At 47.8% G+C, this 12,500-nt stretch overlaps 1 protein-coding gene across 2 annotated transcripts in view; it reads left to right on the top strand.

The window, feature by feature from the left end:
• unc5ca (unc-5 netrin receptor Ca) overlaps positions 1–12,500 on the top strand; it is a 136,837-nt gene that overhangs the window by 59,957 nt on the left and 64,380 nt on the right. For both annotated transcript variants that reach the window (XM_076270001.1, XM_076270002.1), the window contains exon 2: positions 9,016–9,246. In XM_076270001.1, the coding sequence (XP_076126116.1) occupies positions 9,016–9,246 (231 nt within the window). The remainder of the gene's footprint in view (positions 1–9,015; positions 9,247–12,500) is intronic.

Below are 12,500 nucleotides of genomic sequence, written 5' to 3' on the forward strand. Positions count from 1 at the left end.
ATCTGCATCGATAAGCACCCCCTCCCCTAATCACGACACACACACACACATACACACACACACACACACACACACACACACACACACACACACACACACACACACACACACCATCTAATCAATACTTACTCAGCAGTCACTCGTCTATCTGTTCTCAAGCATAAGATACCATCCACTATCGACCCCCAGTGCCACTGCACTCATGTTGTGTATTCATTCAATACCCGGAACAGACCCACATGGGACAATGATAGTGATTTAGCTGCTCTGATAATGATCCCCCCCCTTCCCACACACACACACACACACACACACACACACACACACACCCCTCTCTCAGGATGGCTGGAATCTGAGAAGCTCCCAAACCTCATTCCCCCACATGGCGCTTATGACCTTTGTCCTGGCCAGTATGTGGGGAAGTGTTCTCACAATAAAAAAGTCGCTCGGTGTCTGTCACCAGGGGGCTTGGCTACATATGTTGTTGCACCATTTTTTCATGTTTGTTTTGGCCAGATGGGCCCTTGGAGCTGTACTTCCTGTTGCTCAGCTTGCAGGATATGACATGGTGGGTTCCTGCTGATATCCCAGGAAATGCCGGCGCTGGTGAACATGTCTAGTGGGTTAAGAATTGCTTTGGGGTGAAGGTGGAAAAGGCTTTGCTGAAGGTCAGATGACTTGCACTGCAGATTGTCTGTTCCTTGTGCTATACTGTTAGCCTGGTTAGCATGCAGACCTTCTCAATTGCATTTGAGAGTGGGTCTGGAAAAGTTGAATTGACTTACTTTATCTTTCAGCAGGGGTGTAACTAGAAATGAAATTAAACTTCGATTGGGACATTAAACTCCAACTCGTTGCAGGATTGTAGCAATCTCGTAAACAAAGGTTTTACAGTAAATGCAGTTGTTTAGTCAATTCCAAAGAAATATACGTCCATGCCGGATTAGCGATTGTATTTGCGTGACCGTGTTTTTAGGGACATTGGAAATGGGCTTCGATGTCCAGACTGACCTGCAGAGCAAATCCCAAACGTTCGCATGGGTATTCCCAGGCTACTATACTGTGTTTACCCTCACATTGCTTTACAGGTCCAGAGTTGGAGAACACATTTGTTTAACTTCAGATCTTCAACTCAACTTTGTCAATCACATATTTTGCAAAAGATTAGATAACTGAATACATTACTGTCTATAACTCTGACCTCCGAGGCTGGATGGTGTGTCCTGCCCCATTATCTCTCTCTGACCAAACATCCACCCCATCCCCTCTCCTGGCACCATACACCTTGGTCACCCTCCTTGCTCCCTCCCAGCCCCGTGGTGGGTCACCCAGACCCCCTAGCCAGCTCTGCGAGGCCCGGCCTTTCCACACACACACAGCGGGGGAAGAGGAATGGCGTGGGAGGGGAGATTTACAGTGCACCTCATCCCTGCTCAGCATTTAATCACATGATGGAGGGCCATCCGCAGCCACACAGATACATTTCTTACCAGAGGGAGATAAATCAGGGCCCTGGCTCAGAGAGGTATAAAGAGAGAGAGAGAGAAAGAGAGAGAGAGAGAGAGAAAGAGGGAGGGAGGGTGGAGGACCTTATCTACCATATGAGTGGGAAGGAATGGACATCCGCCAGCTGTTATCGCTTACACAGAAGAATAACGTATAAATTCTTTTGTACAGTAGAAATACGCTCTCTTCTCCCCCGCCATGTTATCAAGTGGACAACATATTCTGGTCAGTGTCGCTTGTCATCTGTTTTAAAGTGTTGGTGGGAAAACCATGGAGCGTGACACACTTTTTTATTATCAGCTTACTCAATGTGCATCCTGATTGCGGCACATTGTGTCAGCTACTCAGCCAGAGTAAAAATGGAATAGGAGTTTTATTCATTTATTTAGTTATTTATGTTATTTCGGGGATCAATTTTCACGCTTGCATATGAGTCCGGCGGGGATGAGCGCCTGATGAAGCTCCGTGCCGTGTGCACGTTCCGGTCCAGCTGCTGCCCAACGCCGCCTCTCCCACCGCTCCCAGCCACGCGCGTCTCGCTTTCGCCCCCACCCGCGGTCAGGAGACGTGTTCCCTCAAAATCCGAAGCACCATCAGTTGATATTTCTAACCCGCTGTGTGAAACAGTGGCTCGGCACCGCCCCAATCAATAGGCCTCTCTCCGACACGAGGGCTGGTTAATCATTGTCATAAGGGGATTGCCCCCGTGTTGTGACTGCTGAGCAGTTCGGCTCCTTGTGCGTCTCCTCCTGAAAGATTATAAGCAGGCTGTCTCCTCAGAAAGCTCTCCGCTACTCAAACTCAAAACAGGCTTTCGCTTACATTACACAGCCATTACCACACTCGTTCACTCATCTTATCTGTCTTAAACAGACTCTCTTAGTCAACATTCCCAGCCAGACATATTTTGGAGACTATTCAGAGGCTTGTTTTCTAAGAACTATTAGATTAGATGAGCCCCCAATACTGTTCCGTTGCATATGTTTCATATGTGGTCACTTGGATGAAACTGATATGTGTATGGCCGGCCGCGGAATGATCTCAGTACTTTACTCTCGAGTTGAGATGAGCGCATCAGTACGAGACCTCTCCTCTTTCACTCTCCTTCTCTCTGCTCTCCCCACCATCTCAGCCTCTCCCTCTCTCTCTCTCTCTCTCTCTCTCTCTCTCTCTCTTTGTCTCTCTCTCTCTCTCTCTCTCTCTCTCTCTCTCTCTCTTCACACACACACAGGCTGTGCAGCATTACAGAGCAGTAGGCTTATTTGAAGGGGCTGCGATTGAGGACTGGCGTGTATTCGCACAAATTTAAAAATGGGCCATTGTGGGACCACCTGGGGTTTTTTTCAACAGAGATGAGATAGATGAAGCCAAAGTGTGATGCCTTTCTTCCAACCCCCCCCCCCCTCCCCCCTGCGTTCTATTTCCAAACCCTCATTCATCCTTGATCAGTTGATGCCGTGCACGTCAGTCACAACAACCCTCATTTTCCTGCCATTTCACACGCTGCCTGTACAACCAGCACCGTGTGGATGTGATCTGGTTGCCTACCAGCCTCTTCACGGTTCTGTTCACCGTGTTTTATCACTGTAATCAACACCGACGTTATTATCTTAACTACTCAGCATTAACTACCGCCAGAGAGAGAGAGAGAGAGAGAGAGATAGATTCACCATTGACCCTTTTCATCAGTGCAAGGTGTTAGAGTGCAATTACCAGCAGTCTCTCGTGTCAATAGCACCGGTATGGATGGCCCTGTATTGTGTGTGAACTAGGCTGTTAGTATTTGTCTTTGGGAAAAGCTCCGCATCTCGTCTCATCTCGGCGAGGGCAGAGGCAAGCAAGGGCTGTCTGGGTAATTACGCGTCGCTATCAGCAGACGCTCTAGCTCCCTCGTGCCAGTGAGAGGAGAGAGAGAGAGAGGAGTGAGTTGTGGCCCTGGGTGCACTGATAGCGCCAGGCTGATGGGCCGCGCTGATAGCCAGAGTGCCGTGTGATCAGCTCAACTTCATCTCGAGTATTCATAGCTTCGTGCACTCGATCTGTGGACCGCGCATGTCTCTTCACCGCTCTGCCCCCCCCCCCCCCCCGCTCGCTTATTGCTTTTAGGATCGTAGCATCTATGTCTTCCTTTTCGTTTTCTCAACATCATCATTAGCATCCTCACTGGAGCCCATTTGTATTTCTCTCCTTCTCTGTCTCTCCCTCACCTGAGCCAAACCCTCTCTCTCTCTCTCTCTCTCTCTCTGTTTCTCTCCCTGCCTTTTTATTTATTCGCCTCTGTTGCTCATGCTCAGGAGAGAGAGAGAGAGAGAGAGAGAGAGAGAGAGAGAGAGAGAGAGAGAGAGAGAGAGAAACATGTTCTTGTGATGGTGTATAAGTACTGGCACACTCCCACACATGACACAAGAACAGATTTTTTTGTGTGTGTGTGTGTGTGTGGGGGGGGGGGGGGGGGGTTGGGAGTTGCAACAGGGAGAGGCAGAACAGATTGAGTGTTAGTTCTCCTCTGTGAAGGTGAGAATCAAACACACACACAGTAGCTCCACATCCATCTTTCTGCGCACAGGATAGGGGCTGGCGGGTGGGGTGAGGTGGGGTGGGGTGGGGTGGGGTGAGGTGGGGTGCGGTTGGAGCGCGGTGGTGGGGGTTAGGGGGTGTAGTACGTGAGCCCCAGCCTTTGCCAAGGCACATCACAGACCCCAAACACAACACAGCACACAGTCCCACCCACTGGCACGGAGGGGTGCTGCTGTGTGTGTGTGTGTGTGTGTGTGTGTGTGTGTGTGTGTGTGTGTTGGGGGGCGGGGGGTGTTTATGGCAGGGCTTTAAAGCACATCAACCGCCACCTCAAACGGTCTCTCACTCCCAGATTGGCTGTTTGTCTCGCTCTCTGTGACCTTGGTGCGCTAGATCCTTGAGCAGGATTGAAATGTAAAAAAGACAGAAGGAGAAGTAGAGCTATTCAAAATGGCGTCTGATAATTATAACACACTATAACAGTTTTGTCCACTAGTTTTGTTCGCTAGTTTGTTGCGCTGCTAGGTTTTTTGTAGGTTTATCTTCATGCTTTTGGTTTTCAAAAATCAACTTTTAGGGTCTTGCATTACTGTGCTAGTGGACTGCAAGGTAATGTTGGATGTTTACACAGTTTTCCTCCAAATGCCTCAGCCATGTTTGTTTAAATGTTTGTGTGTGAGAGTGTGGGTATGTGAATGCCCCCACTACAGCGTTCCTGTTAAGTTTGTTGTGTTTGAGATAGTGATCACCCTGAGATTTTGGTCGGGGGAGAGAGAGGGGGATGTTTAGGGGGTAGTGAGGAAGGAGGTGGAGGATGTTAAGTTGAGGGAGTGGGGTGAGGTGTGTGTGTGTGTGTGTGTGTGGGGGGGGGGGGGGTCACGGTTCTGGTCTGCAGCTGCTGATCCCTTGAACTGATAGACTGGCATTACCTCATGCCGGCTACGGCTTCTGCACTGATAAGACATCAAGAGAGCTTTCCCAAGACAGTGCTCACACTCCACCTCGCCGCAGACTAGCGAGAGGAAAGGAGCGTGGCAGAGGGAGAGGGGGAGGCAGGGAGAGGGAGGGAGAGAGAGAGAGATGAAGAGATGAGGAGAAACAGCAAGGGAAGAGAGGAGCAAAGACAAAAGAGCAAGCCAAAAGAGAAGTCTTTTAACTGTCAAAGGGCTGTTTAGATTTGTATGTACGCCGTGTCAAGTACTGGCACTGGCTTAGAGTAAAAGTGTCGCATGTAAGACTGGGTGGATGTAACAGACTGTTGACTGAGTTAGAAGCTTTATTATACAGACACTCATACATGATTGTAGTTAGTGGAGTCATTTATTCAGTGTGGTTGCAGTGCTGTTCAAAAACCCGATTGCGTCTGGCGCACCATAGTTTATCAGTTTGTTCACCCAAAATGGTTGACTTTGCTCAAGGACAGCTGGCATTTGGTTTGCCCCATTACAAATAATTTCAACAAGTTCAATCATGGAAGCCATTACACAGTACCTCTGGCAAATAGTATGGCTATTGTCAAGAATCATACAATGGGACATGCGGAATATCATCACACACAGATGGTACATTTATTCACAGTTCTACTGTGTACTGTAGGATTCTCTGGTTGTTGCGTTGTGTTTTAGTTCTAATAGTTGTATTGAAGATGGTCAATAAAGCTTGACGGCGGAATCAGGATCGGCGATTAGATGATGATTTATTGTAGATGGTACAATAATGAATAACAGAACACAGGCTAAGTCTCGAACAGTAAAACTGTGCAGAGTCTAACAGTTGTGGTTGTTATTAGAAGCGGCGGCTGAGCCTTCCGACAGAAGATGCTCCTTGGTCGCCTCCTCGATCCGTCTCAGACTCAAAACCTAAGACAAAGCCTGTTATACTAAAACATACAAACAACAATCATGTGTACGTGTACAAAACCCGGCTCTGGCCAGATGGATACCAGCCCGAATGGCCCATGTTATGTCTGATGTTCCTTGGATGTTCCCAAACATCGGCCTGTCTGACCTTCCTGCTGGTGCACAGGCCTAAGGCACAGTTATGTTATGTACAATAATATGGACCTCTCCCTGTTGTATACTACACACAGAAGTAACATATGAACACATCAGAATACAGTAAGAATACCCCAGAATTCTACAGTACCAATAGAAAATGATCACACAGACTCACTGAGCAGCACTGACTTAAAGATAATTAGTGGAAGCCCAGCTACCGTATTTCAACACTAGAGCATGTGTTAGAATTTATGACTCAGACCAAAATAATTAAAGCAGGACGGAACTAATGAACCAAGGATGTGTTTAATCATTAGCAATCTAATCTATATTATTCCACATAAATTGGCCTATCGACTAATTGCAAAGATAGATATCATGGAAACCAGTGAACATTTTAAGGCTGACCGAAAATAAAACCCATCTATTTATCCAGGGAATTTATTTTGGTGCCACTACTGATCTAAGGAAGCTTAGAGCACCATGAAGGCATATAGCTCCATTTGCACTCCCAAGAGATCCCTTGACATTGACAGAGTTATTCTCTTAGGATAGAGAGGTAAAGCTCATGGCTTTATAATCAGAATCTGCACATCAAGAGAGACCGTGACAGCTGCTTCTCTGTATATTGTAGTCATTCAGTCAACTTGACTTCTTTCATCTCGGGTTCCTGGGTCAGTCCTGCTAAATATTTTGTCTTTGATGGAGTCATGTTTCCCTGCTGGCAGACTGGTAAATAAAGCATAGAAGAACTCACCATGACAGTACGTTATGGGGTAACATTGATGTCTGGCTATTGATAGAGAGACATGGAAGCCCTTCAGAGATGTCTCACATCGCAAAGAGTTTTCTCTTGAATCCATCAAAATTATTTACCTTTTATAAATAACACTCAGAATATTAAAAATATTTAAATTTATTTATGTCCTGGAACAAAAGAGTGATGAACGCAGAGGATGCGATCATGCACTTTGCAATGTCATGTTTTTTATACCTTGGCATTAAAAGTTTATTTAGCCCAGGGATAGCTGCAGAAGGGCCTGAGGTGCATTAGCCTGCATGAACTTTACTGCCCTTAACCCAGCAACCGTTTCCCCCAGACTAGCTCCCCCTGCTGTCTGTCATCAAAAGTTACCCAAGACAACCAGCCATCATCCATCCAAATAGAGAGACAAAACCCCAGTAAATGTAAATGAACATAAGTAAACACAAATCACCACGACTGAACAGAATAGTCCTCCTCTCCCTTTAAGGGCTCAGAGCCAATGTGTTTTATACAGCGTGAAAAAGAAATTTCATAACAGACAGTGATGACGCAGTTTAAGGCGAGTGAGGCCAGCAGGGGGTCTCCTCACACTGGAGGCATGGTGCCCTGTGGGGGGGGGCTCTGAGAGGTGACTCAGTAAAGAGATGGGGGATGGAGTTGGAACAGGCTTCACCTGTCCGCCTGCATTAAACTGACTCTCGTAGCCTACCTGCGCCCTGACGCAGCCCGCATGCATGGCCCGTGGAGCGGCGAGTCGCGGAGCAGGGATTGGTGTGAGGATGCACTACAGATGGAATGATAGAGTCCTCGTTAGAGGAGGAGAGGAGAGGAGGAGGGGGGGGGGCGCAGCAGCCATCCTCTCCAGGTTGTGTATCACGTGCTGATCAATAATTTATGTGCGTCGCGGTTTGAGCAATAAAGGTATCAGTACCGGTAGTGACTCACGGGGGTGAGGGGGTTGGATTGGGGGGGCTGGGGTGGTTGTGGTGGTGAGAGAGATCAAAAGCAAGAGAGGGAGAGGACGAGAGAGAAAATATGCATAATGGTGTAAGACTAAGAAACTGGAAGTGTTAAAGAAGAAGAATTAATATAGAAATTCTCCATATAACCACACACATGCAAAAAAAAAAACTCTCTGTATTTTTCTCCTTCCTCAACATTATTCCATCCCCTTGCATTTTTTATTATTCATCCAAATTTGTTTACCATGAGCCGCTTTCTAATCACAGACACTCCAGAGTGTTAGCCCGAGGTAAAGCAACATTCGCTCGTGTGATAAGGAATTAACCACGAGCCCTAGATGCTGGGGCGGAAATGGAGATACGGACCAGCTCGGCATAGCAGCAGCAGCAGCCGTCTGTCTTGCCCTATCTGGGTTTGTGAGTGTACCCTGGCACCTCTGAGCCAGTCAGTCTTTTTGATGTAGAGACCCCAGGTGAGGGCATGACTGGCTCTAATGAAGCCTCCCTGATGACAGAGTGGCATGAAATTACAGGCTGGAGCAAAGCAAAAAAAAAACTTTGAAGGGAAAGAAAACGAAGGGGGGTGGGGGGGGGACATCAAAGTCGAGAAATCAAGTGTGTGTATCGAGCCGCCGGGTCTGCCACCTATTTATGATTTCTGTCGGTGAGGCACCGCTTCTGCCACCTATTTATGGTTTCTATTGGCGAGTTTTCCGATTCTGCCACCTATTTATGGTTTCTGTCGGAGCTGGGATGCTGTTGCGGTTCTCCGCTGCTAGAAGTAACCGCAGAGCGATGCTGTGCTGAAATGGGGCAATGCTCCCTATGTTTTAGCCATCGATTGTCTCTGGCTCGGCAGCTGGTAAACATGTCAACTGTCATAGTGAATTAAGGGACTTCAAAGGGGAACTGTGCAGCTTGGACTGCTGAGCACAGGGCTTGTGGCTTATTTGTTATTTGTGAGTGTCTGTGGGTGAAGCTTTCAGCACTGGAGTGTAGTTGATGATATACACTGATCATTTGCCATTCATGCTGTAACTTAAATGTGTTGTCAGGCAGCAGATGCACTACTCTTTCTCACCCATGATCAAACAGAAATGCCCAATGGGCCAGCAACTAGCTGCCCAGTGAATGAGATTATTCAGTGGACAAAAATAGGGTAAAGATTAGATGTTAATATATAATCTCTCTCTCGCTCTTTCTCTCTCTCTCTCTCTCGCTCTGTCTCCTTCTGTCCCCTTCTCCCTCTCTCTCTGTCTCCCTATAGTGGACGATGACTTCCTGGGGCTGGGTGAGCTACCAGAGACCTTCCCCTCGGACCCGCCGGAGCCCCTGCCTCACTTCCTCATGGAGCCCGAGGAGGCCTACATCGTCAAGAACAAGCCGGTGAACCTCTACTGCAAGGCCACCCCCGCCACACAGATCTACTTCAAGTGCAACAGCGAGTGGGTGCACCAGAAGGACCACACCGTGGAGGAGCGGGTGGATGAGACATCAGGTTAGTCGATGTAAACAAACAAACAAACAAACAAACACACGACACTATTTAGTCGTTGGGAATGAGTCACCCGCACGCCACTAATGACAGGGATCAGCAGGTTGCACAATTGGCAGTGGAGCGAGGAGTAAGCCACAGCTGCAGTGTACCGCCTGCCCTTTCCACATACACTTTTACAGGAACAGGATTTCACAGCCGCCTTTTTAACTCGGACGGGATGAAAGAACGTGTGGGAATTCCAAAGAGATAATCCTCCCTTTTAGAGTTCCTTTTAAAGAGTAAAGTCACATATGTTCAGCTGCGCTTGCAAGGTTTGCTTGATTTCACCATCTTATTTTTTATTTATTTGGTGAACGGTGTGTGTACTTAGATCCACAAAGCTTCTGTGGGCTGAATAATGTGTTCGTATGGATTAGAAAAAAATGCAGTGCCGGAGTACAAAGTTAAGAAACCGAGGCATAACCCATACAGAGCGAGCTGCAGCTTAGCACATGGAAAAAATATTGAAATGATTTCAGTGAGGTGTAGAGGTATCCATGGCATATTGTCTTTTATTATGGTGGGTGATCTCTTTAATAATTAGGACAAAGGGACTTTTCTTCCAGATAGAGCAAAAACTACTGCAAGTACAAATTGTATGACAATGACAGGGATATTAGTTATGACTTTTAGTGTGCATTTAAGGTACTTGCTGTGTCTGTGAACAGCACTTCTGGACTTGACTTTGCAAACATGGGCAACCAGTTGCTAAACTGCTAGTAGGCTCAAGTAGTCTCTCATTTACCTGATCCAACCTCTTAAAGCACTCTGAGAGAGATACTCCCTCACACACATAGTCAAAAGATTTCAGCTTTTCCCTAAACAGGTAAGAAATCCTATTTATTACAGAAATCCAGTGAGTTGTGCCTTAATCTGAAACCTGCTGTGCTCTTCTGGTGTTTGTCTCTTCGTCTCTTCACTTTCACTCCAAAACTCCTTTCACCAAATGAGCCGAGCTCTTCTGAGCCAGCCCTATCACCCCCCCCCCCCCCCCCCCCACCCACCAACCCACAAATCCTGCCACTTCCAGACATCGTCTCCACTACAAACAAGCACCCAGGGAGGATCTCAGGGTGGGGAAGAGCGCTAATTGTGTTGTGTTTGTACCGCTGCAGACTTGATACAGACGGATCAGTCGGCAGCTTCTGTCACCTTCCCTTATGCAAAAGGCAGCGGCTGTCTGTTTGCGCAGAACAAATGGATTCCGGGAGGAAGATTCGCGCAGGGTGTGTGGGTGTGTGTCTGTGTTTGGAGTGGGGGGTGCTCTCCATGGGAAGGTGACATCTCCACAGCTGTTTCATTCATCAGCCACTGTTTTGACTGCGGAAAGGTGAAAGTGGAGCGTGCAAAATGCCAGACTTCATTTCGGTGAGCGTCTTTGCTCCACTTTTCTTTCCCTCCCTCTCTCTCTCTCTCTCACTCTCACTCTTTCTCTCTCTCTTTCGCTCACTGTCTCTCTTGATCTCTTGCTCGTTCTCTCCTCCCATCTCCACAAGTAGGATCTTTTCACTTCACGGTCAATAAAGCCGTTGTCTAAGTGTTTATTGCATTCAGGGGCCGGGGCGGCTATTTTCCAGGCTGGGGTTTGGCCTGTGAACATGCTTACACAGGGGCCTTACCGGAATGCACTCTTTATTGTGGACGGGACAGGGGGGGGATGTCATTCGAGGTTAATGTGGCCTCCCAGATCCCCAGACACCGCAAAACGTCTGCAGGGCCAGTAATATCCAGACGTCTGATAAGTCCTGTCGTCTCTCCCAGACCAATAGGAATATAAAGTGTGTGTGTGTGTGTGTGGAGGGGGTAGAGGAGGTGCAGTATGATTGCTACCTGTGGGCTACAGGGCTAACTCAATTTCCCACTTTGGCAGCTGAATGTGGTCAATCAAGGCAGACTTGTAGTCTATAATGACATGGGGACCCTGAGGGCTTTTATTCTTTACCAAAACAGCTCTGCTGCCGTCAATGCTCCCGCCCTCTTATTTATTCACAGCGATGTGCGCTATTTATTTCTGCCTGGTGTGCACTGACTGCGCTGTTGGTGTGCACACTATTCCCCATTCTCATGAATGCCAAAGACTCTGTTTTTTTCTGTCATTTCATGTTGATTCACATGTTGTCACATGTGAATCTTTGAAAGTTGTGACTTCTTGGTTGCTTGAAGTTGTTGGCTACTTTGCAGACTATAGTGCCAGAAACAACAACAACAACAGCAGAAAGACAACAGCAACTGTGTCTTGACTCTTTGTTCATTGCACCACTAGTGAGGTGAACAGGTGAACAGGTTACCGTATTAGCATCTTACTCACAGCAGAATAATTCAACTAATGATCAAATAATTAAAGCCTAGCTGCAACCTGACAAAGCCCTTAATCTGGACTTGGTGACATAGCAGTGAATGCTTGGCTGTTCCAGGGGCAACTGTGTGTCACCTTGACAATAGCGGAAGGATGTGTTGACATTTGTCCTGCCCTGCGGTCTCAGTATCAGTCAACTTTGTGTGTGTGTGTGTGTGTGTGTGTGTGTGTGTGTGTGTGTGTGTGTGTGTGTGTGTGTGTGTGTGTGTGTGTGTGTTTTTTTCCCTTAAAGCGTGGGGATGAAACACAACTTTGACCTATTAGGGCCCTGCCATGCCTGAGCAGAGCAGAGCAGCAGCTACACACACGCTCCTCTCTGATGGAAGCCCCCAGCCCCCTCCAATCCGCTCTGCACCATCCACCTCCTCTCTAATTCACCCGTTTCCCCCTTTCCTCTCCTCTCCTCTCATTTCCTCTCCTCTCCTCTCCCTTCCTCTTCTCTCCTCTCTTCTCTACTCCTCTCCTCTCCTCTCCTCTCATTTCCTCTCCTCTCCTCTCCTCTCCTCTCTCCTCCTCTCCTCTCCTCTCCCTTCTTCTCTCCTCTCTTCTCCTCTCCTCTCCTCCCCTCTCCTCTCCTGCTCTCCCTAGCCACAGCCAACCCCGACTGAAAGAAAAGAAAACCACAGATAAGGGGTGGCTTTGGCGGTCAATAGCTATTTGAGAGGATGGAAAGCTGATCTGATTCTGATTCTCTGTCCTCTCTCTCTCTCTCTCTCTCTCTCTCTCTCCCCCTCCCACTCTCTTTCTCTCTCTCCCTGAGAGGGACAGCAGTAGATTAGCCGTGGAGTGGACCAGCAGCAGGAGGTGGGAGGGAGAAGGAGAAAGAGACAGGAGTGCGCCGTTATCTGCATGGCTCCAG

This window comes from Alosa pseudoharengus, unplaced genomic scaffold, assembly GCF_046254945.1.
Source record: "Alosa pseudoharengus isolate Yale_2024_CS ecotype anadromous, Long Island Sound unplaced genomic scaffold, YU_APseudo_1.1 YU_APseudo_1.1_scf_6, whole genome shotgun sequence".
NCBI classification, from domain to species: Eukaryota; Metazoa; Chordata; class Actinopteri; order Clupeiformes; family Clupeidae; genus Alosa; species Alosa pseudoharengus.